Below are 27,340 nucleotides of genomic sequence, written 5' to 3' on the forward strand. Positions count from 1 at the left end.
TGCAGGTCCCTGCCAGCTCCCTGCTCCAGCACAGGTTTCTCACGGGGTCGCAGCCTCCGCTCAGGCATCCCCCTGCTCCGGCACGGGCTCCTGCAGGCGCTGCAGGTGCATCTCTGCCCTCCGTGCCCTCCATGGGCTGCAGGGCCCAGCTGCCTCACCAGGGACTGACCAGGGAATCTCAGGGCAATCAGCTCCAGCAGCTGGAGCAGCTCCTGCCCCTCCTGCCCTGCCCTGCCCTGGGGTGTGCAGAGCTGCTCCTCTCACATGTCCTCACCCTGCTCCTCCCTGCTCACAGTCACAGCTCCAGGATCACCCATTTTCTTAAATCTCTTATCCCAAAGGCGTTACCACCATTTCTAACTGGGCCAGCCTTGGCCAGCAGCCGGTCTGTCCTGGAGCCGGCTGGAATTGACTCTGTGGGACATGGAGGAGCAGCTGCTCTCACAGAAGGTGCTCCTAGAGCCCCTCCCTTACCAAAACCTGTCCATGCAAACCTGGTATAAGTATAGTAGGGTTTTTATTACCACTATTAATTCTTATTATTTCTTTTATCTCTATTTTTGCTATCAATAGTACAGTTATTATTACTAGTATTTTTGTCTTTTTGACTCTATATTAATAGTGGCTAGATTAGAACTGGAAACAAAGGTTCTTCATTGCAAGTAGCAGTTAGAGTTTTGTCAGCCTCTTGCCCTGCCCTGTTCTGTGTCATTGCTGTGTGTGAAGCTGCTGCTGCCAGGCCTCCCTATTTCCCTGGTTTGGGAAATTCCATGGCATTGCTGACATGTCAAAAAGAGAGGGCTCATTCCACTCAAAGGCATGCCCTTAGCTCTTTGAGTCCCATTATTGGAAGCTTGTTTTCTAACATTGTTGACTTTCTCAGCTTCTGTTAATTTTTGTGATTTTATACCAAAATGTTCTTGGATGTGATTGTGCAAGATTCTCTAATCAGCTTTCAGTTTGCTCTTGGATTCCTTAGCGGTGTGTGGGAGCTGAAGGCAGCATTTTGGGTGGAAGGCTTCGGTGGGAGCTCGGATTGCCTCAGCAGCAGCTGGTTTTGCCCATGTGAGCAGAGCTGGCAGAGATGCCGTGCGCTGAACATTCCGCCTCGCCGGGAGCCGCAGTGCCCGGCCGGAGGGAGCTGCGCCGGGCGCTGCGGGCTGTGCCGGGCCGGGCAGGGGCCGCAGCCCCGGCAGGGCCCGGCCATGGACACGGAGCCTTGGCCGGGCAGGGCTCGGGCCCTGCGGCGCCGGGCGGGCGGTGCCGCTCACGGCGGGACCCTGCGGGGCCGGGACAGCGAGAGAGCCCGGGCCGAGCATCAGCCCCGGGGCGGGCACGGCCCGGGAGGGGGCACAGCCCGGGGGTCCCGCAGAGCCCCCCTGCTCCAGAGCCGCGCCTGCCACAGCGGGGCAGCTGCGGCACTGCGGGGCAGGGAGGAGCCGCAGGGGCGTTCCGAGCGCTCCTTCGGGGCAGCATTTTGTCCCGGGCCGGGGAATTCCCGCGGGCCGGGCGGGCCGGGGCCGTGCCGAGCGCCGCCGCCTTTCCCGGGAGCCGCCGGGCAGAGCTCTCTGCTCGGGGCTGTGAAAAACACCTTCACTCCCCTGTGAAAATTTAAAGAGTTTAATGCAGGACAAGAGGAGACAAGGGCCAGAGAGCAAAGGTTGTTAGGGCCGGGTGCATCTCGGCACTGAGCCGAGAGCACTCGGTTATCTCCGGAGATACCCCTTGAATACCTTTTCCCTTACACCAGCCTGTTGCATATTCATAGCCCCTTATGCATAGTAAACTTTTTTCCCAAGCTAATTTACATATTCCAAGAACTGTTTAGCATGGCTCCTTCTCAGTTCCACCTTTTTAGGCCATGTGTATTCCTTGGTTGTGGTTTGGATCCTTTTCTATCATCATCTTCAGTTTTGGCCCCGGCCCACACTGCCTTCAGACGGTGAGTGCTGATGGTTGGCAGATCTGTGCAGGTGTCCTCATGCTGTGCTCACTGGATGTTATCCCATCCAAGCAGGCATTTTAACACAAGCATGCTTCTATCAGCTATGGCACTACTATGTTTGAGCTTAATGAATGAACAACAGAAAAAAAACTATATAACAAAGTTATTGTAACACCACACATATAAAATCCAATTGAATATTTGCAAAAAGCCAATATTATAATATGTATCTATAACAGGGCCAAGGGCCGGGTGCCTGCTCGGTGGCTCTGAGACAGCAGATTTTATTCTTTCCTGTTCCCCTGACTCTACCACCATCATATCTAGGAATAGTGCCTGTGGATTTTTTTATTGCTTTCTTGCAATTGTTTTCTTGCATGGTGACTGCCACAATCCTTGCTTTTAGTTTGGCTTTGGCACAGACTTTCTGAGCCTCCTTTAATAAATCATCTAATAATCTGTCATGCCGATCTTCAATTTTTTCCATTATCTGGCCAAGCACAAAGTTAATCCTTAACAAAGTTTTTCTCACATCAGTCTCAGGATCCACTCTGGAACACTGCCTCCTATTTCTCCCAAGTCTGTCCAACCACTCAGCCGGAGCCTCCCCCCTCCTCTGCTGTGCCCCAAAAGTCCCTCAGCACTTTTCTCTGGAGATGCTGCTCCCCCTATTCCCCCAACCATCAAATAATAATACTCATTCATATTTTTTCTCCCCTCCTCATAATTTTGACCCCTCTCAGGAGGCGCAGTTGGCATTTTCTCCTCCCCAGGGGGGCCCTGTGGATTTTCTTTACTCCAGGCTTTTATGCCTGCAATTCTGATCATTTCCCTTTCTTCCAGAGAAAATAGTATCTTTATTATCGACTGCATTTCTTCCCAAGTATAAATGTTCAAACTTAAAAATTAGTCTCATTCTTCAGCAGTGCTTATGGGATCCTCCAAAATCCCTTTGATTTCCTTTTTAAAATTCCTGACCCCAGAAGTAGTCCAAGGAGCATTCACAAACCTAGTTCCACCCCCTCTCATCGGGGCCTCTCTTAGTGGAAATAGATCCATTTCTTTATCCCAGTCTCTTTCTATAACCTTTCTCCCGTGCTGTGAGGAAGAGTCAGGAGAATGTTGCCTCCTAACTGAACTCCCCGTGTTCCTAGAAGGGGCGTCCTCCAGACAGAAAGAGTTTCTCGGAGCCGGGGCTGCGGTTCCCGGGAACGGAGCTGCGGGCAGGAAGGGGTGAGGGCAGGGCCCAGCGCCGAGCCCTGGTCCTGCAAAGGCGGAGCACGGGCAGGGTGTGCTGCCGGCACCGCCACAGGAGGGGCAGTGCCGGGGGTCCCAGCCGGGAGCGAGCTCGGCCCGCACGCGGTGAAGGGCGGCCGGGCCGGTGGTGCCCAGCAGAGGCAAAGCAGCAGCGGCGGTGCCCAGCGCAGCCGGGACGGGCAAAGCCGCCGGGGCCGGGGCAGAGAAATCAGCCGCGGGAGGAGCGCTCCAGGCCGGGCCGGGCGGAGCGGCGGGAGCCCGGCAGGAGCAGCCGGGCGGGCCGGGGCCGGGGCCGGCCGGGCAGCCGCGAGCAGCGGGACGGGGCCGGGCCCAGAGGCTGCGGGCGGCGGAGCGGGGCCCGGGAGGGCTGCGGCGGGCGGCGGGGCGGGGAGCGGCAGAGCGGCCGCTGCGGGCGGTGGGCTCACAGCCGGGCCAGGAACCGGGGCAGGAGCAGCCGCTGAGAGCAGCGAACCCGCGCCTGGCCCGGCAGCGGGGCCGGAGCGGGCGGCGAGCGGGGCCCGGGACAAGCGGCTCGGGCGCGAGTGGTGCGGGCGCGAACGGGAACGGAGGGGCAGAGTCTGTCAACGATCCCACTCCTTTTCTTTTTCTCTTTTCCCCTCGTGCTCCCCTCCCTTTTCTTTCCCCTTTTTTTTTTTTTTTTTTTTTCTCGGAGGTTTCTGATACTTTAAAGATTTTTATTTTCCTAAAATCTCCTGTCCAACATGTGACATATTCTCTTTCTTCTGAATTAAAAGGTTCATTTGAATTTACAAATACATTGAGAGCCAGACAAATTTAGCTTTCAAAAGAGCCATATCTAGGCAAATAAAGATGGTCAGATTTTATTTCCTTTGTTGGCCATTCGAGCGTACAAAATTGTATCATCTTTACCTTGTCCTTTTTTCTGGTACAAGGGTTTTTTTCCCAGTTGACTAACATAACTCCTAGAGGGCTATCTTGGGGTATTTCCGTTGATAATTTTTTACTCCTTTTTTTCTTTCATGCATTCTCCTTACTGGATTTCTGTCCCTTTTTAAAAAATTTATTTTCCCAAGATCTTATATAATGGTCCTCTGCCTCTGTTTCCCACTTTCTCTAACAACCTGAATACCACCTTCTTTCAACTACACAAAAAGTCCTTTCTCTCACAATACCATTCATCACAATCCACCTCCCTCCAAGGAGATAAAGTAAAGCTCAAAATAAACAATCTACATTACATATACTTCCATTCATCTACATTTACTCACTTTTATTTTTCACTCACTCTCACAACAAGATACCTTTTACTATGTCCATCATATGTCCATCAGATCATAATGTCCATTACAATGTCCATGCTGTCCATCAGATCATAACCTCCATCTGTCGGTCACACACCAGGGGAACAGAGCGAGGCTGCCTAAATAGGGCAGGACCCTCTTCCTCACCCTGACTCTCCCAAGGCCCGGCAGAGAGGTGTTAGAAACCGTCCTTTGTGACCATAATTGTGAAAAACGCCAATCACTTGACTTTTAAAATGTAAATAATAATAACATGGTTATTAAAATAGTAATACAAGTAGAGTAATAAAAATTTAGAGCTAGGACAATTACAAGACAATAAAAAGCAAAGAATTACGGATGTCCAAATGCTCTCGGGCACTTAAGCCGCAACCTTTTGAACTAAGCATACCTTGTGAACTAAGGAATCACCCTTAAAACTACACTCTTGCATATTCATATATACTTCATGGTTATGCATACATTCTATTTAAAAAAAGAAACAATCTATGTCAATTGTTTCCTTTATTCCCCATGGCATCTTCGAGTCTGAGCAAGGCCTGAAGAAATTAGCTTCTTCTGACAAGAAAACCATAAATTCCTCTTCTCCGGAAGATTTAGGTGTTCTGTGATGGTTACCTCAAAGTGAGTATTTCATTCCTTAAAAAAAAACCAAAAAAAAAAAAAAAACAACCACATACATAGTTTCTCTTTTAACTACTAAAGCTTCATTTTAACCACAAAACTAAATTTACCATACTATTAAAATGTTAATACAGTACTACTAATAAAGCTAACATAATACATATAGTAACTATCCACAACGAGCCATATAATATGTGTTTTTAAAGTTGGGTGTCTTCTGGATTATCCCCGGAAAGGGCCGATCTCTGCACAGAGACATGTTTTTTCATTTGTAAATGAGGTCTTTCTTCCTCTGTCATCTGTGGTTTCTGCAGCCCCGGCTGTGGCTTCTGGTCATTTAAATCTTTAAGAATCTTTCTGTACAAGCACAACTGACTTGATGTATATTTTATATAAGCACGAATTATTCCATAACATATATTACAGTGGGGATGCAGAGATCCCCCTGCAGGTCCATGGGATGCAGAGATCCCCCGGCAGGTCCGTGGGGATGCAGAGATCCCCCTGCAGGTCCGTGGGGCTGCAGAGATCCCCCTGCGGGTCCGTGGGGATGCAGAGATCCCCCTGCGGGTCCGTGGGATGCAGAGATCCCCGTGCAGGTCCGTGGGGATGCAGAGATCCCCCTGCAGCCCCTGGAGGAGCCAGGCTGGAGCTCGGGGATGCCTGAGAGGAGGCTGTGACCCCGCGGGCAGAGGGGCCCCGCTGGAACAGCCTGGCCTGGCAGGACCGAGCCCGTGGCACAGTGACCCACGCTGCAGCACTTGGAGGGGGCTGTGCCCCAGGGGATGGACTCGGCTCGGAGAAGTTCCTGGAGAAGTCTCGGCTGGGAGAGAGCGCAGGGTGCAGCAGGGAACGACTCCTGTCCCTGAGCAGAGGGAGAAGCCGCGGGGGATGAGCTGAGCACGGCCCCATTCCCTGTCTCCTGCCCTGCCGGGGGAGGAGGTGCAGCTGGGAGCAGGGAGGCGTGGGGAAAGCTGCATTTAAGGCTCTGCACTGACTTCTCCTCATCCTGCTCTGAGTCTTGGGAGTTTTCTGCCAGAAATCTCTCCCCTCCCCCGCTCACCCACAGGGCTTTGGGCAGGTTTCCCTTTTTGGGGGCAATCAAAGCGAAGCACCGATGCACTAATGAGGGGCAGGAGAAGGGAGGCTCCCGGGCTTCCCGCAGAGCCGGAGGCACGGAAGGCGCAGGGCCGGGAAAGCCGTGGCGGGAGGTGCGGAGAAGTTTGTTTGTGTGGGCAGCTCAATCCCGCCTCGGGCCCGGGCCCGTCCCGGGGCTGTTGCTCATCTCCGGCTTTGCCCTCACGCAGCGCGGGGGGCCCTGAGAGCGCGGGGCGAGTCTGGGCCGTGCGCAGAGCCCGCCCCCAGCTCGCTGCCATTGGCCGCTGGTGCCGTCAGTCGCGGTTGCGGCGCGCTGATTGGTGGGAGCGGGGCGCAGCACGGCCCCGGCGGCGGGCTGAGGGCGGCCGTGGGCGGGCAGCGGCGCCATTGGCGCCGGGAGCGTCTGTGCGGGCCCGGGAGCGGCGGCAGCGGCCGGAGCGCGGTGAGGCGGCGTCGGCGGAGCTCGGAGGCGGCCCCGGCGCAGGTGGGAGCCGCGCTGGGTTCTGCGGGGGCTCGGGGCTGGCTGCGGGCGGAGGGGGCGGCAGGGGGCTGCGGCGGCTCGGTGGTGCCGTGTCCGGGCCGTGCTGGCCCCGGGCTGAGGGCGCGGCGGGAGCGGCTGCCCGCGGTCTCCTTCCCGCCGGGGCCTGGGCAGGAGCCGCTGCCGGAGCAGCGCTGGCTCGGCCCGGCTGCTGTGGGTAGGACCGAGGGGGCTGCCCCGCGGCCGGGAGCGTGCGGGGAAATTCCCGTCGCCGGAGGTTTCTGTGGCCGGAGGAGAGCGAGGAGTCCTGTAAAAGTGACTTTATTGCTGAGCAGGGGAGAGGCCGTGGGGCATTTGCCGTGCGCTCTCTGCCATGGTTGTAGTCCGCAGCCTCCTTTTTATCCTCATTTTCCCGGCCTCATCTCCCTCTGCCTTTGCCCACGGGCTGAGGTCTTTGGAAGGTTCAGACTTCCCGATGCGCCTGCTGCCTGTCCTCGTTAATATGCACCCTCCTTTTGTATAACAGCCGATATTCATGGCTCTGTTAAGTCTCTGTTCTTCTCCTCGAAGTTTAGGTATGTAGCGGGACTTTGAGCAGCTGTCTGGGTCAATTTGTAACATTTATTGGAACTGATGGTTTCTCCCGCCAACAAGAAAGTGGACAAAGAGTATTTCCAAGGGCCTGGAGTGCCAGGACAAGGGGGAATGGCTTCCCACTGCAAGAGGGCAGGATTAGATGGATAATGAAAAGAAATTGTTCCTTGTGAGGGTGGTGAATCCTTGGCACAGGTTTGCCAGAGAAGCTTTGACTGCCCCTGGATCTCTGGAAGTGTTCCAGGCCAGGCTGGACAGGGCTTGGAGCAACCGGGGTTATGGTAAAGTGTCCCTGTCCACGGCATGGGGTGGAACGGGATCATCTTTATGGTACCCTTCAACCCAAATGATTCTGTGATCTGTTTGATTCTTTGATCTTATTCTGTGATCTGTTGGAAATGGGTACCAAAAAGGCACAGGAGCTGGCAGGGACTGCAGGAGCCATTGTGGCCCCCAGCGATGGCCCATGTGCTGTAGTCAAAGTCATGTTGCTGTTCTCCATCTCAGAGATCAGTTCCAGCCTTCTTTGGGACTCAAGTGCAGTACTCATGTGTGAAATTAGAAGCCTGGTTTTACTTTAGGCCTGACTTTTCGGCAGCCTTTTTATTAGTCTTGCACCGGTGTGGTTATGAAAGATGTACTCCTTGAATCCTAAGCAAACACAGACTTGCTGGCTTTAACCTGCCTGTGGCAGGGAATTCTGCAAAAGAAAGCCTGAAAATATTGCTGTGCCTGTTTTTTATAATGCAAAAAGGAATATTGCTGCTCCTGGTTGTGCTGGCTGAGCCCCGCTCTCTCTGCAGGCCAGGTCAGTGCGGAAGGTGTTGTGCCTTCTGGTGTTCCTCAGCCGACTGACACACTTTGCCAAGTTACTTCCTTATCTACAAGTGCCTGGCTCTCTCTCCAGTCAGATTCACTCCTTGACTCTGTTTTGTTCTTCCCGGGTCCTCTTTGGTTTTGGGATTATTCTCGGTGCCCTCATTCCCTGTCCTTTTGTAGCCGTTTGTGGATCAGGAGGCCTGGCTGCCACCTGCATCCCCTGGCTCAGCTGCTGGATGAGCTGCACTGCCAAGGTGTGGAGCATGGTGAAAACATGAGAGTTGCTGCGGCACAGAAGAGAAGAAGCAGCATTCGTTTAACCCCTGGTGTGCCGGGGAGCCACGAAAGCGTGTCCCATTCCCAACCTTTCCGTGTTTGGACCAATACATAAACTGCTCTCTTATTTCCTTTGTTATCTTTTTCAGTACTTTACCTTTGTCATCTCTTTGCCAACAGCAGTTTGGGCCATTTAGTTTTCCACAAACTCCTGTTTTTTTCTGCTCACAGATAATCTGATCCCATCTCCTGGTGAAATGTTGTGTTCCTCTTTCAGTGGCTTGGTCGGCAGGAAGGTCAGGAGCTGGAGCTGTCTGGTTGGTTCTTATTCCGAGGACAGTTTGTAATGTAATGATGCCATTGAAATGATAAATGGGTTCTCTGTCTCCTGATATGAATTGGTTTGGGTTCCCAGGGGCTGGTCTGTGGTGTTGTAGGATTTGTTCTGGTGGCCCTTCATCTTTTCCCCATTTTTGGGTGCTCCCTCAAGCTGGGGCTGCATCAATTGACCGCATTTTTCTAAATACATCATCAAATACTTGAATTCCAACTAATTTCCCTGAACTTGTTCTAGCAAAAGCCCCAGTGCTCTGATACACCCTGTACAGCACAGACAGTGGAAGCAGATGTTGGAGTGGGCAGGGGGATGATCCCCCCCTTATTTTAGTGAAGTTTTCACAACATTCTCCATTTGCTGTTTCCCTTTGCAGCCTCAGCCATTTCTGTTTCAGAGTCAGATCCTCACCATGGGCTCTGCCTTCAGCCGTGCAGATTCCATCTGTGCAAGCAGGCAGAGCTTGGGGTGAGGGGCAGAGGGAATCAGCCAATTCCTGCCCCAGGCAAGAAGAGCCAGGTACATTGTCTCCACTCTGCCCCAGCAGTGTTAATTTGCATTTCTAAAGCTCCTCCTGGGTGCCTGGAATGCAGCTTCTCTTCCAGAGCAGCTTCAGCAGCCTCACATGTGCCCCCCCCCGCCCAACCTGCTGCTTTTTCTTTTTTTTTTCTTTCAAATCTTCTATTTTTTTTTCCTTCAAATCTTCTATTTATGAGTTAAAGGGTCACTTTAAATCTCTTCTAGCTTCACAAAATATTGCCTAAAGGTGAACGTCGAAAAACCCAGACCAAAATTTTTCTATCTCTAAGAGACACACACAAACATACACAAAAAATTTCCAAGTCAATGAAATTTTTTCTACTTCTCCTCTTTGTAAAAACTAATTCTCTTATCCCTGACCCAAACCTAACCAGAAATATAGAAGTAGGAGTAATTTAAAAATACTCTAATGCTCTAAACTTAGCACTGAAACTGCAGGAAAAAGAAAAACTCCAACAATATGTTTATAGTTAGAGTCAAGGCATTCCTTGATTCTGGCCAGGATGTGCAACAGAAATCATTCCATCCCCACATAGCCCGGGTGTGCAGAGAAAATCGTTCCATGACACGTAAAATATCAGTAAAATATATTGGAGTATATAATAAATAAAATACTATCGGAGTAAAAGCTCCGTGGCTTTTACTAGATTTTTCCCAAACTTGATACTGTCAGAATCAGTCTAAATTCACTGGTTTAATGTTCCAAAGTTTCAACTTGTGCAGTTTTTAGTATTTGGTTTCCTATTGGACCCGGATTTCTTTGCTTCAGCTCTTAATGAGGTGGGAAGTGCTGATTTCCTTCTCAGCCTTTTGCAGACCAGGTGTCTGCAGCCCTGGCAGTGTCTGGGGTAGGTGTTGGTTGCTGTTTGCTGCTGGGGTTGATGTTTTGCTGCTGGGCATTATCTTTGTGGGTATCTTTTGGGCCATTCCCAGTGTGTTGAGATGTTAAACTCATCTCCATTAAGTGGTGTAACATCCCTTAACAAAGCCTTTAACATTTCTTTCCCCAAGGCCAAGGCAAAGCAAGCCTGAGTGGAGAAATCAAAGGTTAACAATGTTAAAGTCTATGAGCTGGTGTATTTTCCATCAATGCCATGGCAGGCAGGGCAGTGTGTGAGTGTAAGTGAGAGCCAGAGTGGAATTGTCCCGTGCTCTTGCCCAGCAGCTGTGGCAGGGCAGGCCCAGAGAGCGCTGAAGCTGCAGCAGTGGCAGCAAGGGCTGTCCCCGGTGGCTGGAGCTGCCAAAGGAGGGTGGCCAGGCCGAGGATTTCAGCAGAGGATGTGTGGGCAGGCCCAGGGCCTTGCCCCGCTGTGGAGCCCTGGCTGCTGCTGCGCTGCCTTCAGTGCAGCTCAGTGGGGGCCTCCCATCCTCCTGCTGCAGGCGGGAAGTGCAAATCTCCGGGGCTGCAGAGACCTGGAGCCGAGGCTGAGGGGTCCCCCGTGCTCAGCTGTGCTGGCGGCTGTTTCTGGCCTCGGGGCCACTTGGCACGGGCCACGCCACTTGGCCACCAGTGGTGCTGCTCTGCACTCCTTAGGCAGGAGCCGATGTCCTGCTGGGATGTTGGCAACAGCAAAGTGCCAAGGCAGGCTCTGTGCCAGCCCAGCTTCCTGGGGGAGAGATTGCACCAGAGACAGGATTCTGGCCACAGACGGCTTTAAATGTGCATCCCTTATCTCCACCCTGCACTAGGTGGAGAATTCCCAAGGTAAGGAATTCCCAGGATTAATTGCAAGGGAGAGAACTGAATATCTGCCCTGGCTCTGGGTCTTGCCCAAGCCAATGGCAAAAGCCGTACCCATGGCATCTTGGTTTCTATCCCCAGCTTCCAAAGGTGTTTCTTTCTTTCCCCATTCATTCTTTGTACCCAGCCTGAGCTCTGGGGGTGCCAGGGGTTCTGGAGGTCCCATTGTATTCCTAAAGCTGCCATAACCCCCTGGAGGATCTTTCCTGGAAAATGAGTTCTGCTCTCTGAGTCTATGACTTCCACAATCCCTTTTATATGAATTATTTCTTTCAGTGGCTGCTGAGCAATCAGAATTGCTTTTGCCCCCCTGCTAGGTGAGATGGTGTCACCAGAAGATATTGAAGCCTTCCTGCTCAGGGCATTTCAGTGCCAGGCTCTTACAAGCACACACAGCTGTGCGGGTTGAGCTGACCATGGGGGTAACCTGGGCTTTGTCTGATTCCCTTTCCTCAATAACAGCGTGTCTTGGAACTCTTTTCCCTTCTGCTGCCCTTGAAGAGCCATCCACAAAGACATTTTCTGCCTCAGGCCAGGCAATGTCTCCTGAATCTCCCCCAGGCTGGGTCTGGAGCTCTATCACTTGAATGCAGTGCTGGGTTTCTTCCCAGCCCCTCTGGGGGCTGTTCAAACAGGAGGCTGGGTTAAACCCTTCCCCTGTCCTCAGTTCTGAATCCTCCTGTGCCACTGAACAAGTTTCACACTGTAATAACCGAGCACTGCTCATCCATTGCGAGGCTCTTTTGGTTATCAGAGCTTGAACTTGATGGCAGACTGGAACAGTTGGAGATCCTGTTGTCATCAGGTTTTGGGCCTCGGTTCCCGTTGAAGCTGTGGCTGCACAATTCTGCAGACAATGAGGCCACTCTGGCCACTGGGTGAAATGTTTTGGCCCAAGAATTCCTTTGGCATGGCCCTGTTGAACATTCCCCTACAATTCCAATTTCTTTTCTGAGTCTGGAAGAGCCACAGCTGAGGCATCATAATTTTTGGTTGTTCATTTTCTCAAGTTTTGCTCTCTTTCTCCTGTCCATACCACAGCATGGAGGCTGTCTGGGGTTAAAAAGTCCAGACATTTGACACAAAGGTACAGCAGCAATAGCCTCTGTATCACCTTTTACAATATTACAATGCCATCACCGAATTCCTTCCTAGATAATTACAATCACAGTAGGAAGAGAAAAAAATTAGTTTAGTTCAAATTAACCTCCCACAGCTCCTAATTGAACAAATGACACCAGCTAAGCTTTCCCATTTATTCCCTTAATAATGAAAACATTCCTTTACAGTGTTCCCCCCTTAGGTGTAAGATTCAGAGTGGATGGAGAGGCCCCTGTGTCCATCAGGAGAGGCCTCCTCTGGATGCAGACGCAGCCTGGATGTTCTCCAGGGCTGCAGTGTGGTGGGTCCCCGGTGGGATGGGAGCTCAGAGAGCCCTGACAATCCATGTCCATGCAGGGGTGGACTCGCTCCTCCTGAGGGTGCTGCTGTCTGTGCTTGCAGTGTCCTTGTGGGCTGCAGCTGGAGCCCCGACTCCTTCCCAGGGGCTGTTTGGGTGGGCTCTGCCCTGGCCAGGAGGGCAATGCCTCTGCCAGGTGCTTGTGGCCGACGCTGTCCCCTGGGTGCTGGGGCCCCCTTGGGCCCTGGGGTTGGTCCCTCAGGGGCTGTGGGAACTCTGCCATGGCCTTTGCCTTCAGCTTGGCCTTTTGCTCATCCCTCCTTGCCTTCAGCTGCTGTGCCTTTGTGCCCAAGTGCTGCAGGGCCTTCTCGTGCCACTCCTGCAGCCGCGGTCACTGCCTGTGGGTGCTCATCCTCTGAGAGCTGCTGAGCTTTCTGCAAAATCTTTCCTTTCTGCAGGGACCCAAACCGAATCCTTAACAGAAAATCCTGATCCTTCCATGTGCACTCTGCGTTTCCAGATGTTGCTTTGTTTTGCTCCTTGTGCTCAGGGTCCCCTGCACAGCCCGTGTGGCAGAGCCGGTGCCTGTCCTGCCGCAGTGTCCAAAGGCGGCCCCCCCGGCGGGCAGGGCCGGCAGCTCCCCGGGGCCGGGCAGCGGCCGGGGCGTCCCGCAGCCTCCTGGGGGCCGGGGGCCACTGCCGGCCCTGCCCGGGGCTGGTGGGCTCAGGCAGCGCCCGGCGCTGAGCCCCGGCTGCCCCACAGCCCCGGCCCGGCCCCACAGCTCCCCACAGGCCCCCAGCCCTGCTCCCGGTCCCGCACCTCTGCGCCCGCTGCTGCTGCTGCCCACCACAGAGAAACCCCTGACATCCTGACCTCCTGCTTTTCCTCTCCTGGAAACTGGGAATTCAAAGTATCAGCTGGCAAATTGTCAGGATAAGACCCTGATGAAAAACATCTCAGTCCTCTGTATTGTTCTCTTCCTCCTCTTTTCCATCATCCTTTTTCTTACCACATAGATTCCTCCTGCTGCTTCTTGCCTGAACCATATTGCTGCACACTCCCCTTCACCCGATCCCTTCCCAGCACACCAACACCCTCCATCCCCTGTTGTCCTAATCCCTTCTCCCCTTCCCTTATTGCCCCCTGGGTGTCCATGTCCTTAATTACCTCTGGGGGAATGTGCAAACCACCTCAGCATTCTCCCATGGAACCCTTCAGAGACATTTTGGGATCATCCTCCCTTTGGCCAGGACCCCTCCCTGGCTTTCCCTTTTCTCCCCTCCATGGGTGCCCTGCCATGTTCACTCCCCGAAGATCCCAGGGCACTCACTGATGAGATTTTCAGTGCTCTCTCCCTGCTGACTCTTCACAGACCCCCCTGATGTGTCACTCGTCTGTCTCCTGGTCACTCCCGGGTCCCCAATCAATCCCCGGTGCCGCTGCCAGCCAAGGGAGCCGATCACCCAAAGTGGGTGAGGCACCTTCAGCTGCACTCCCTGCCCCAGGGTGTGCGGAAAAATTGACATCACCAGAGGATTTTGTCCACAAAGTAGACAGAGGAGTCCTGTGAAATTAATTTCATTCCTAAAAATGGGAGAGGCCATGGGACATTCCCCATGGGATCTCTCCAGTTGTTGGAGGACACAGCCTCCTTTTCATCCTAATTCTCCTGGCCACATCTCCCTCTGCTTTCCCCATTGGCTGAAGTATTTGAGAGCTACAGACTTCCCAATCCACCTACTACATACTCCCTTAATATGCTCCCTGCTTTTGTATAGCAAATGATATTCATGGCTCTGTTAAGTCTTTGTTGTTCTTCTGGAAGTTCATGAACTGAGCAGGGCCTTGGCTGAGCAGCAGTCTGTGTCATCAATTAATAACATTTTCTGAAACCAAGGCTTTTCCTGTCACTTACTTACATGAAAGTTGCTTGACCCTATCTCCGAGCAGATTCAGAGCATCTGTTTGTAAGGACACTTTGCTCTTTTCCTTTCATGGGGGTCCCCCGTTTGTGGGACATCCCCCCTGGAGCAGGGTGTCCCCTCTTTGCTGCAGGCGCAGCCCTCAGGCAGAGCTCAGCCAATCAGAGCCCGCGGCGCTGATGACTCACCAGTTGCCAGGCAGACTCGCAGCTCCCCGCGTTCCCCACCTGGGCCCCACCTGCGCCCCCCCCCGGCCCCATCGCCCCCCGAGGGGAATTTGGGGAGGTGGGAGTGGGGCAGCGCCAAGGCCGGGCCCTCCCGCGCTGTCCTGGCGGGAGCGGCTGCAGTGGGGACCGAGTGCGGGCGGGAGCGGCCGAGAGCCCAGCGCTGCCCCAGCCCGACCTGCCCCAGCTCCATCCCTGCCCCTCGGCTGGGATGCTGTGGGTCTGGGGGGAAGAGGGAGCCGGCAGTGGGTGCTGGGCCTGGGGGCAGGAGGAGAAGGGAAGGAGAAGCAGGCTTGAGGAACAGAATGGTCAAACGATGTAGGTGGCAGGAGAAGGTGGGATTGTGCAGGAGAATGAGGAATAGTAGGAGAAAGAGGAGTGTGAGGAAGAGGAGAGACACAGGAGGAGGAGGAGGAGCAGAAAGAGGAAGCAGCAGAAGGTTCCACCCCTCCCTGTATCTGCAGCGTCCCTCCAGCCCCAGGAGCGTTGCTCCCCCCACATGCAGCAGGTGACTGTGGAGGGGGATCCAGGATTTTCCCAGGGTGAATCTTGGTGTTTCTGAGCTTTCTTGGGCTAAATGTTGGTGCTTTGGTTTTATGTGGCAGCTGAATCTTTATGTTTTGGAGGAGGTTTTTGCTGAGTTGTGATGTTTGGGGAGTTTTTGATCTGTATCTTGCAGTTTGTGGGATTTTTGGGCTGAATCTTGGTGTTTTGGAGGTTCTTGCAGACATAAGATTCCCAATGACTTCCTGAGATGAACTGGAGCAAGGAGGAACTTCCAGTCCAAGGTGCTCTCCTCTTGTTTTTTTCCCCAAACCAGGATTTTTCATTCCCTGGGCGTGTCTGGATGGAGGAGGAGGAAAAGCCCCGGAGATGCTGCAGGAGGAGGAGCTGCAAACCCAGCCCAGGGAGCTGCGGGGAGGAAAGAGCCCCCCTGAGCCAGGAAGGCGGGCGGAGATCCAGCCAGAGCTTGGAGCTCGTGGAGAAGCCTCATGGCAGGGAGAAGCCCCACAAGTGCTTGGAATGTGGGAAGGGTTTCAGCTGGAGATCCAACCTGATCCGGCACCAGAGGATCCACACTGGGGAGAGGCCCTACGAGTGTGGGGAGTGTGGGAAGAGCTTCAGACAGAGGGGTGGCCTGATCCAGCACCAGGTGATTCACACCGGGGAAGGGCCTTACAAATGTTTGGAATGTGGGAAGAGCTTTGGGCGGAGCTCAGGTCTGAGAACACACCAGCGCATCCACACAGGGGAGAGGCCCTACGAGTGTCCCCAGTGTGGGAAGAGGTTTCAGACCAGCTCCAATCTCCTCCTACATGAGCGAATTCACACAGAGGAGAGGCCCTTCCGCTGCCCCGACTGCGGGAAGAGCTTCAACCGCAACTCCCACCTCACCGTGCACCGGCGCATCCACACAGGGGAGAGGCCCTACAAGTGTGGGGAGTGTGGGAAGAGTTTCTCACAGAGCTCAAACTTGACCAAGCACCAACGGAGACACCACTAAGGGAAGCCATGTGAGTGCCCCGAGTGAGGGAAGAGCTTGGAGTGAGGGAAGAGAGTGAGGGAAGAGCTTTGAGTGAGGGAAGAGAGTGAGGGAAGAGCTTGGTGCGCTGCTCCAGCTCCATCCCCCATGGGAGGATCCAGAATTGGCTTTGGTCTAATCTCGGATGTCCCTGTCTCTCCCTGGTGGATAACCCTGTTGTGGGTGATCCCCGTTGGGTGGGGGGAAGGTGTGGGAGGGATTTCTTTCCCTTCTCCTCGTGCTGCCGCGGTTTGGTTGGTAATAAATTCCCTCCCTGTGCCCGGGCTGGGTCTGTTGTCCCCGTGCCGCTGCTCGGGGCGGGATCTCTCCCGTTCCTTCTCTGCACTCCCGGGCCTCTCCTCAGCCAATGAGAGAATGCGGTGGACAAGAGTCAGCCAATCAGAGAGAGCGGCGCTGATGACTCACCAGTTGCCGGGCAGACCCGCCGCAGGCAGTGTGCCCCACCCGGACCCCGCCCTCCCTGCCCAGTGCCGGCCCCGCCGTGGGGTCCCCCCAAGTCCCGCCCCAGTGCCCCCATAAACTGGGCTGGGTTTAACTGGGAAGCGTTACTGGGAACACTGGGAGCAGGCGGGCAGGGGCAGAGTGACAGCAGGGCTGGGGGGACACAGGACCCCCCAAAATCAGCGTGGGGATGGAGCGGGGGATCCCGGCTGGGCCCGAGGCCACGGGGAAGCTCTGCGGCCGCCGGTGGCTCAGGAGATCTGTGGGCAGAGAAACAGGGGTGACACCGGGCTGGGGGCCCCGGGGGGAGCACACAGACTCTGGGGGAGAGGGGACACGACCCCTGGGAACCCCCTGACCTTGCACAGGTAGAACCTGAGTCCCAGAGCCAGGAAGACGAGGCCCAACACGAAACCATCAGTGCCTGACAGCATCTTGCTGCAGGCGGCATCTCTGAGGGGTCCGCAGGGGTCAGGACCCCCCAAAAGCTCCCACAGGCACCCAAGCCTCTCCAAGCACCCTCCTGGTCGCTCCCAGCCCACTCAGGATCCCCTGAAACCTCCCTCTTTATCCCTTCCTCACCTCCCCTGCACCCACCAAAGCCCCTCCTGTCCCTCTCAGGATCCCACAAACCCCTTCCAGTCGCCCCCTGCTGCCCCAGGACCCCCAAACCCTCTCCCAGTCCCTTCCCAGCCCCACCAGGATTCACTCAGACCCCTCCCAGTCTCCTCCCAGCACAATCAACCTCATCCCAATTTCTGCTTTTCCATCCCCAATCTCCATCCAGCTCCTCCAGGCTCACTCTAGTCCCTCCCAGTCACACCCAGCACCCCCAAACTCCTGCCCAGTGTCCACCAGGACCCCCAGAACCTCATCCCACCAGCTTCTTCTCTGCTGAATTCCTAGAGGAAGACCAGGCCCAGCTACTACCAGACCTTCAGAGAAAACTACACCCTTCCAGAGATCACCACTTCAGCAGCATTTCATCTGCCACTCCAGGAGGAGCAGCCACCATTTTAACTGGACTACTACCAACACCCTGACTCCTGAGGGTGTCAGGTTTCTGCCTCCATCACTAGTTTCATTTGTACTAATTGCATTTTTTAAATTATTATTTTTATTTAGTTTTTTTCCTGGTAAAGAACTGTTATTCCCATTCCCATATCTTTGCCTGAGAGCCTTTTGTTAAATTGTGGTAATTCGGAGGGAGGGGGTTTACCTTTTCCATTTCACAGGAGGCTTTTGCCTTCCTTCACAGACTCTGTCTTTTCAAACCTAGACATGGGCCTTGTTTTTTTTCTATCCCTTGTTTGTGTGTTGTGGGCTCAGGTCTGGCTCTAGATTTTCTTGTGGGCAGGGCTGGCCCTGTTGGCCGTGCGGAGCCCCCGTGGTTTTCTGGGCTTGTGCCAGAGCGTGTTGGGGTGTGTTGAAGGGCGCTGCTGAGGGGCTGCCAGGTGCCCATGGCACACCGCCCTGAGAGCGGCCGGTCTCGTCTGATCTTGCAATCTAAGCTGGGTCTGGCCCAGTTAGTACTTGCATGGGAGACCCCCTGGGAATACTGGGTGCTGTAGGCTTCTTTTGCTGCCTGCTGGCCAGAGGGCCTCTGGTGCTTGGGTTTTCTTGGGCAGCCATGGCGAGGGGCAGGAGGGAAGGGGCACGTGGGCCTTGCGTGTTTTTTTGTGCCTTGTGTGTGTGGTGCGGGCTGGGGTCTGTCTCTAGTTCCCCTTGTGGGCAGGGGCGGCCCTTTTGGGCTTGTCGAGCCCCTTTGGGGTTCTGGGCTTGTGCCCGGAGGGTGGTGTGGTGGGCTGAAGGGCGCTGCTGAGGGGCTGCAGGTGCCCATGGCACACCGCCCTGAGAGCGCCCGGTCTCGTCTGATCTCGGAAGCAAAGCTGGGTCGGGCCCTGCTGCTGCTGGGGGCAGCGAGGATGACGTCGAGGATGAGAACCTCTTGCTCCACCTGACCACCGGCAGGCTGAAGATGGTGGACTTTGATTCTGACATCTCCTTTAAAGCCAGGTTCCACGGGGAATTTGCAGATGAGTCCACACACAGGGGGATGCTCCCAGATTTGGGCATTGCACAGCCTGGCCGGGAACCAAAGGTTCCCCCTTTGCTGGGCGGATGCAGCTGATCCTTCAGTCGGCTGCCAGGCTGCTTTTGGCAGGGCTGGGGGCATGGGCTGGGGTGGGTACGAAATGGGAGTTGGCTCCTGGCCCTGCCAACAGCCCCCAGCACCCACCGTGCCCCGGGTGGGGCTGGGCTGGGGCAGCCAGCCCGACACAAACAAACCCCCACGGTGGGAGCAGAGGTGGGACTGCAGAGCCTGTGCAGGGGCTGCTTTGCTTTGCAGGCAGGGAAGGGCTTGGGCTGCTCCACTGCCCTTGTTTGCTTTGGGATCACCATGGGGGCAGTGCAGGGGAAGGGAGAAAGCCTGGGCTTCCCTCACCCATGGTGGGTTTTTCCCTGGCATGCAGGGGTTGGGCCTTCCTTAAGGCCCTGACAGAGATAAGATTTTTGACCTTTTTTCTTGTTGCCCTATTTGTCTGTAATCTATTTTCAATAATTTTTTGTTAGTTTTTGTAGAGGAAGCGTTCCAGGTGTGTTCCAGTCTGGATCAGGAAATGCGGGGCACCGTGGGCAGCTGGGACAGGGGGACAGCAGCCTTCAGCTGACGGGCGCTTTCTGGTTTCTCTCCTTGCAGCCGGGCTCTGCGGGTGCTGAGGCTGCTCTGGGCTCTGCCAGGGCTCTGCTGGGCTCTGCCCCGGGCACAGCTGGGCTGGCTCTGCCCTCACATTGCTCTGACAGCTTTGCATCAGACGAGCCCGTTGGAGCACAGTGCCTGAGCTTTCTGCTTTGGCAGGTGAGTGGGACTCCCCTGCAGGCCAGGAGATTGCAGCTGGGGACACACATCCAATTGGCAAGGACCCAAACTCTCCATAGTCCCAGCTGAACCCCTGGATCTCCGCAGGAACGCCTGGATCTCCACTATTCATTCTTCATTTCTTTTTGGCTGGAATTGTGCAGTTGCACTTTCTTCCTCCTCTAGAAGTGCCACCAGTGGCCAAAGCTGGCAAGTGAGCCGTGTTCCTGAGGCAGTGCAGTCTGGAGCTGATGGATGGAGAATTGCCCTTCCCACTTCCAAAGCAGAGCAAAAAGCCGTAAGTGGGATTTTTCATGCGTAAGAAACCCCTGACAATTTCAGAGGGAATGTGCAGCTCATTCCCAGAGTGAGAAGGAAGGTCATCTTCTAAAGGATTTGGGGTTTGACAGAGTTGAGATTCCCAGTCCTGCCTGGAGCTGGAAGGGCCCCAATCAATTTCCTATTGCTTCGACAACAATTTAAAATAACAATGTTGGAAACAAACCCCAAAAACTGTAAAAAAGGCTGTTGAGGTCAGTAAGATGGATCCATGCCATCAGCACATTTACAATGTAAACAACTGAGTTCTCTTTTTAAAAAGATCATTTACCTCTTAATGCAAAGTTACAGAAGTTGTTTCTCTAACACTTGGATTTTATTTGTATCTTTTACAATTCATCTAATTGTATTTTTTTTCTTTTTCCTTTTTTTTTCTTTAAGCAGAGGTCCTGGCCCTCTTCCAGCCAAAAGGGAAAGGGCTCCACCAAGCCTTGTTACCCACAGACAACATGGTAAAGCTGAACACTAAAGGACCTTGGGGGCATTATTCTGGAATTAAAAAGTTGCCAGCTCCATGGACAACAGAATTATTGTTCCTAACTTGAATGAGATTGAGCAAAAAGAATGAAGAACGGTGTCACTAAAGTACTACTGACGTTTGCCAAAACACCTCCAGAGTTTCACCAAGGGATCAGTCATCAAAATGTTTTGAAAATTTAAAGACCAAGGTAGCCAAAGCACACAGTGTCACTAATTGCTGGGTATGTTCTCAGCTGAAGTTGGGAGGAATGGGACACATCCTTTTTACTCCAATATTTCAGATTTAATTTTTGTTAAAATCTATGATCTGTGATATATATTTATTTATGAGCAGTTTATACCCATTTCCTCTGGCTGTTTATATAGTTTTCAGAGCCCTTTGATTCTTCCTGCCTAATTTAACCCCACTTGTATTAGTGGTGCTTCCCAACTTTCTGTCACCTGCATGTGTCGTGGCAGAGTTCTGGGTTTTTAGCACGGCTGCTGAAGGGTACATGAAACAGGATGAGCTCTGACACTGTTTCTTGAGGAACTTTATGAGTAGTTTTCTACCTCAAGTTCTTTACTTATTAGACCATTTTTTTTTTCTTGTACTAGTGCCTGTTTTTTGCAGCTGAGCTAATCAGTTTCCACGTGACAATTTAGTAAATACTTAAGCGGAGCCATGGGGAAGAGCAGCTCTAGCACCTCAATGCACTTCAGCTGGGTTATTGAAGTACAATATTAGAGTGAACCAATGTCTGTTTACCAAGTTATGTTTGCTTCTCTACCACACTCCATTTTCATTGGAAACTTGTGTTATCTCTTCCCTCACTAAAAACTTGTTTTGAAACCTTACAAACAGATGAAGACCAATGGCTTTTTTAATTGTTTAGGTAGCTTACGGTCTTCCTCTTTTGTATTTTGGACAATATATAACATTTCCACTAATTTTATGAAGTCCTGCACCGTGCTAGATTTAGAAGCCCATCTAGAAGTGATTAATGAAAAAGGTAATGTCACACAACTTTTTTTTTTGTAATCAGACTTCACTGTTTTATTTTGAGAACCCCTTCTCCTAAGGATTTATAGTCTTTAGTGTTAGCTTAGGAACAAAATCTGATACTGAGATAGATACATAGATACTGAAAAATGATGAAAATACCAGCGTTAATAATTGATGACAGATAACAGCTCTTTTGGAATGAGAAGGGTGGATCCATATATTTTACATATATATATATATATATATATATATATATGCACACACACATAGGTATATACATATATGTGCATATATTTATATATATATATATAGCATCCACATGCCAATTTATATATCTACATATAAATAATACACATTTTTAACAATTTTTGCTTTCCTTTTCATTCCTTTCTCATAGTAAAAATGCCTATTTAGTAGACAGGAAAATGTTACTTTTAGAAATCTGATGCTCCTGATTTAAAAAGACCTTAGTGGTTTTAAATGTTTTGTTTTAATCAGAAATCAATTTCCATCTACCCTTTAAAGTGATACCTTATCTGTCCTATGCTTATGTACTGCTTAATTTCATACTCCTGGGAGGTATTCTTTCTCTCTGATAGTAAAGAGCTTATTAACTTTCATTTATTAGGAGAATTTAATTTCTTTCCTGTTGCTAAATTTAAGAAAATATTTGAAGAATGATTTAAAAGTAATGGTAAGGTTTTTGTTTTTTTTTTTTTTTTTAATTGGGCAATAGAAGATAAAATCTGGAAATCATGACAGTAGCCAACCTTGGAATTTTGATATGGTTATTTTAAAATGAAAATAAACTGAAGATTAAGACAATAATTCTATTTAAGTATACAGTTCACATATTCCAACTCGTTGCATTCTTGCCTTAAATTTACTAACTCCATTAAGATATTCTAAGATTTTTTCAGACATTTCAAATACAGATACATATATACTATGAAATATATTAAATATATAATTTGTACTGTTTGTAACACAAAATGATTATAACTTAAGTCAATGTTGTTGTCACCTTTAATATATAGTGCCTTGGGTTATCTGTCTTTTGTTTCCATTCCTTGAAATTTTTGCTTATTGAGGAATTTGGGGAAAAAAAATCATTTGTTATTAAGTTCTTAACATTGTGAATGAAGCAGGTAAATAGAAAAAATATTAAAAATTTACCAAATTCAAAGCTTCAAACCGTTTAAAAGTGCAATGATTTTAAATCTAACAGAAACTACAGAAGCATGTGGTCTTACTTTTTTGGGATTTTGTAAAACTAAGTAACTCATCAGAATAAAATATAATAGTAAAACTTAATTTCACCCCCTACAGAAAAGTCAATACAGATGTGTAACGTTACTTGTGTCAGGGTTTGAGAGAACCAGACCTGTGGTACTGTTACACAGCATGTCCTGTAATAAAAAATGAGGTTTATGCTTTCTTGCTCAGCACATCAACTCATTATTTATTATGCAATTTTCTTGATCTATTACAATTTAGAACTGACAGTTTTTGGGAACCTCTCATTTCTTATATGTAATGCAAATAAATATCACTTTTACTACCCCATATATAATTACAAATTGATTTTCAAGTTGGATCATTTAGCTTCACTTTTCATTGTCTAATGTGCCCTTATAATGCTAAATACTGAGTCTGTTGAGAAACTAGAGAGTAAAACAATTGATTTTTTAATATAATTGTCTGTGGTCAATTACCATAGAAGTGGGGGTGTGTGTATTTCCGCCTTGTAGGACAAACAGTAATTTCCATGAAGGAATCTGTAGAAGAATGGAGAGTAAGTCAAGTCCATTAACACTTCTGATGCCTCAAAGCAGATGTCTCTGTTTTTAACTCCTCCAGTTCTTCTGTGTATTTGACAAGGAGAGTTGGGCATTTTCAAAACCCTACAAAGAGACATCCTGTCTGCCTAATTGGATAACTAAACTTTTGCCAAACATCTCCCAAGCCCCTTGGCCTCTAGGCTTTGCTGTAAATGATTCAGGGATCTTGGGCAGAATTGGGCATAAAGTTTATGTACAGGAGAACTGACAGCTCAGACAAATCTCCTTGGCCAGGTGTGTTTGGAGATCTGTGATCTCACATTTATCTGTCTCTTCCTTCTGATCAGCTTTTCTTCACTGGTACATTTTCATCAGCTTTTCTTCTTAAACTTAACCTGTGTTGCAGTGGTGGCTCATCCCACTCTGCCCAGGCAGAGACCAGACTGGACCTACCTTCAGCCCTCCCTGATATTCCCAGTACTTTCCTCTGTGCTTCCTGGCACTGTGTACTGTGCCGCCCACACACCCTGGCACAGCTGATTTCAGATTGCTTTTTTTTTTATACCTCATTCATAGGTATGTGGTCAGAATGATGACCACATCATTCTGAGAAAATGCCCTGGGAAAGCAAAGTTATGCTCCACTGCTGCAATGCTGCTACACTGTTTTATCTCTGACTCTTTGTAAATATGGTAGAGGGTTAAGGTTTAAGTAACTCAAACTTCATTATCTCTGCTAAGAGGTCTTTATCAGAAAGGTAACTAAATTCATGTGAGAGGAAATTATTTTCCTGCAAAAAATCCAACACATCCTTTTTCACTGGGAATCAAAGAGGAAGAAGTAAAATCAAAGTGTTTCCAGATTGAGAGAAACAGTGACTGAAGGTTTTGGGAAATAAAGGTACTTGACAAAGGACACTGGCTTTTTGCTTTCTTACCCGTGGGGACTGAGCCTGTGTACGTCAAGCCACTTCTACAAGGTGCCAACAGCTGGGTGAAAGGGAATATGACAGCAGTCAACTACTCCTGTATGCCATTGGGTTGTGCATCTTTCCTTGGTGATGTTTTTATTTCTGATGCATATTGCAATAATTCTTCATTCTTATATATTTGCTATTAAAGATTTTGTAAAGCGTGATTGGAGACTATTCTAAAGCATTTGTGGCTACTAATGACCTGCTGACTGGTGCCTGGGACTTGAGACAACGTACTAATCAATATTTGCTTAAAAAGGAGTGTGGTTTGTAGTGTTTTTACTATTAGTTATAAGAAATAACAGTTTTGTCTTGTCAAATTTAGAAATAAAAAATACTTATTTTTATCAATGTTGTTGTAGAAGAATTTATATTTAGCTTCTATTTTAAATTTATTAGAATCAAACCTGTACTCGATCATATCCAGTCTTGACTGCTTAATTGAAATCAGTGAGGCAGAACCTGAGCTGTTGTTCATTTATATGTCTTCACTTACATAATTTGGATTACAGTAACTGGTAGTATTTTGCCATCTGGATTCATCTACATCAAAACCCATTTTTCAGAATTCTTCAGGGCAGATTAAAAAAGAAAGAGGAACAATATCAATATTTAATGCCAATTAACTAAGGTCCGCAATTCTGCTCTAAACTTCTGTTTCATTTTCTCAGTAAACTCAGTTAATGTTGATGGGTGACATTTTTAAACCACGCACTGTGGATTTCTGTCAAATGTACTTTTTGTTCTACTAGTTTCCCTTGAGCTACCCTTAGTTTTTTGAACCTAATTCTTTTCATTTGAAAATTGGCAGAAAGAGCTAAGTATTTTTTTATAACAGTTATGCCAAGTCCACTGGCCTAAATTCTTCACAAATGTAATTTGCCTGGCTTTGCAATCAGTTTAGTTTCCAGATGATTTGGCTCATCATAACTTTGAGGAAAACACATAAGAGTGACAAGGTGCCCTGGCCAGATTAACTGAATGCTTTTTAAAAGTACAGGTAGCCAATGAAGAAAGAAACAAAGATCAGTGGGGTTGATTTGAAACCTTGTAACTTTTTGTCATGGAATCTTGCATTTGAAGTAATTTTCATTTCAATTTACAGGCAAGGTTTTTCACTTGCATAAATCTGTTTTAACTGTTTATTTATGGACTAATTAATCTGTCAGTCACAGGACAGGTTGTAATCTTCATAATCTTTGTTTTATTTTAACTATGTTACAGATTTACTGGCCTGCAGCAAAAGAAAAGGTCGAATTATGCAAATTAGCTGGGAAAGATGCCCAGGTAAGTATGATGTATATTTTTTATTATTGCTGAGATTTATTAATATCTGTGTGTTTGTTAGTAAATGCACAAGGTGCATTAGTAAGGTCGTGTTACACTTCTTCTGAACTAAGTGTTTTTTCTTAATTAAAAAAAATTACTTTTCCATTGTTCCTTAAATATTAATATTTTTAAAAATTCAAAATTGCATCAATATTTCCTTTGATGTAATAAATGCAGCTGGGAGACAAATGGACTTACCTCAGAAATGTCTACCAGGCAATATTTCCATGAAATCCTCTCTTTTCACATTAAAATGCTTCTTTTTTTCTTGGGAGTGTCCTGAATGTAACTTCATTATAATTCATTAAAGAAACAGAGTAGTAAAGAAGCAGTGTACAAATCAACTTAACTTGCAGACTGCTTGAGTTAGGATTAAAAGAAAATTTCAGACTCAATGGCTTTTCTGTGGAACCACAAATTTTCTTTAGGAAGTATATTTAAGGTACATACGTGTATACAATACAACTTTTATATGTTTTGCTTTCCACAGATTACATCATGTGTCTAGAGCCCACTATGAATGTAAACATTTTCTGGCTCTAAAATAACTTTTTTTTTCATTTTGTCTCAGAAAAAAATGTCCTAATTTCTATCCAGCATGTCAGTTACCAAGGTAGATTGCAGCTCAAAACACTCTCAGCTCTCTGCCTGAAGAATTTCAACTTTTTATTCTAACTTGTTGCTACCATTGTCTTCACAGCAGTCAAAACCTAAACAACACCTTTGCTGAGCACAGGAAATTTTCTTATAGGGGTGTATATGGAAGATTTGTTCTGTTTCTATACTAAAAGAAGATTGAAAGGGTCCTGGGAGGGAAATATTTGTTTTGGACTCTCACTTAGGTGTAGGGTGATATCTAGAAAGTATGAACAGATTCTTTGTATTCCCTGGAAATACTTGTTTTGTTTTTCTGTATTAATTTCATTTTGGGGAAAGCTAGAGCAAGCCTTGTCCTCCAGCCCATGTATCATCCTTGGAGCACGCAGCATCTGCCCAGCAAGGACCAAGCCCAGCTAGAGCCAGGACAGCTCATTGGACTCAGAAATAACCAAATAAGAGTCACCAGTAAGGTGTGGCTGGTGCAGAGACAAAGCATACCCACTGAAGTGCGTTGAAGCCTTTCAGCGCACCACAGTTACTTTAATCATGTAATCTTTGGTGTTAAAGCACCCTGAGCTGGGAAGCAAAGGCAGGAGGATTGGTAGCCAGACAAACCCAGTGGCTCTGCGACCTCTGCCCAGCTGTTGGCAGGTGTTGATTGCCAGGACACAGGCTGAACAGATACCCTCCAAACTGTGCTGTGAGCACACAGCTTCTTGTGGCTGTAAGCATTACAGCAGAATTAGGTTTGCATGTCTGATTGATTAACTGCCTGGTAGATAGCTGCTATCAAATTGTAGTTGTCACAACTTTGAACTGCTTCGTAAACAGTCCCTGCTACAGTAGTTTTAAGTACACCAGTGCTGTGGCTGTAATTTAGTAGAATGTATAACGTGGAAAAAAAGAATAAACATGAAAATTAACCTTTATCTTTCTATTTCCAACAGACAGATTGTGCCAATTTTATCCGTGTTCTTCAGCCTTACAACTGGACCCATGTTTATGTCTGTGGCACAGGAGGATTTCACCCTCTGTGTGGATACATTGAACTTGGAACTCACTAAGAAGTAATTTAACTTTCTCACTAGTGTGACATGTCAAGGAATAGCCCTCATATTGTTTAGCATTCATCATAGATTGGAAAATTGTCGGAATCTGTGGGTATTGGTGATTCCGAGATTGTAGAAAGTCTCTGTCTTTCTGCCCCGTTGCCAAAGAAGAAGCCATAATTCGTCTGTGCTGGTTTCAAGGTTGTTTATTCTTGCTTATCTCTAGCATGTTCTGCTGCCCTGCCGCTGGTCTGTCCTGCAGGGCAGCGTGTGGGGCTGTGCCCTCAGTGGGATGGTACAAACATTATATACCAGAAACTACGTGTGCTATATTTACAATAATGTGCCAATATCTGTCACCTACGTTAAACAGTGTGTCCCCAGCCTGAACCAACAGAAAAATGCCAACACCACAGTGAAACATGG

General features: G+C 49.4%; 1 protein-coding gene and 1 long non-coding RNA gene across 3 annotated transcripts in view; both read left to right on the plus strand.

Annotated features, from left to right (window-relative positions):
• Positions 1-16,038, plus strand: part of LOC140680808 (uncharacterized) — a 35,060-nt gene extending 19,022 nt beyond the window's left edge. Inside the window, exon 2 of the mRNA XM_072919552.1 lies at positions 15,478-16,038. Within this exon, the coding sequence (XP_072775653.1) occupies positions 15,478-16,038 (561 nt within the window). The remainder of the gene's footprint in view (positions 1-15,477) is intronic.
• Positions 16,039-19,223: 3,185 nt separating this feature from the next.
• LOC140680832 (uncharacterized) lies at positions 19,224-27,120 on the plus strand. Of its 2 annotated transcripts, XR_012052212.1 has the most exons (5): positions 19,224-19,378; positions 19,565-19,676; positions 20,102-20,385; positions 25,161-25,223; positions 26,813-27,120. It is a non-coding gene; the product is annotated as an uncharacterized lncRNA (long non-coding RNA). The 2 variants fall into 2 exon arrangements; XR_012052211.1 differs by lacking the exons at positions 25,161-25,223; positions 26,813-27,120 and having other exon boundaries at positions 20,102-20,397.
• Positions 27,121-27,340: the final 220 nt, after the last annotated feature.

This window comes from Taeniopygia guttata, chromosome 29, assembly GCF_048771995.1.
Source record: "Taeniopygia guttata chromosome 29, bTaeGut7.mat, whole genome shotgun sequence".
Taxonomy (NCBI): Eukaryota; Metazoa; Chordata; class Aves; order Passeriformes; family Estrildidae; genus Taeniopygia; species Taeniopygia guttata.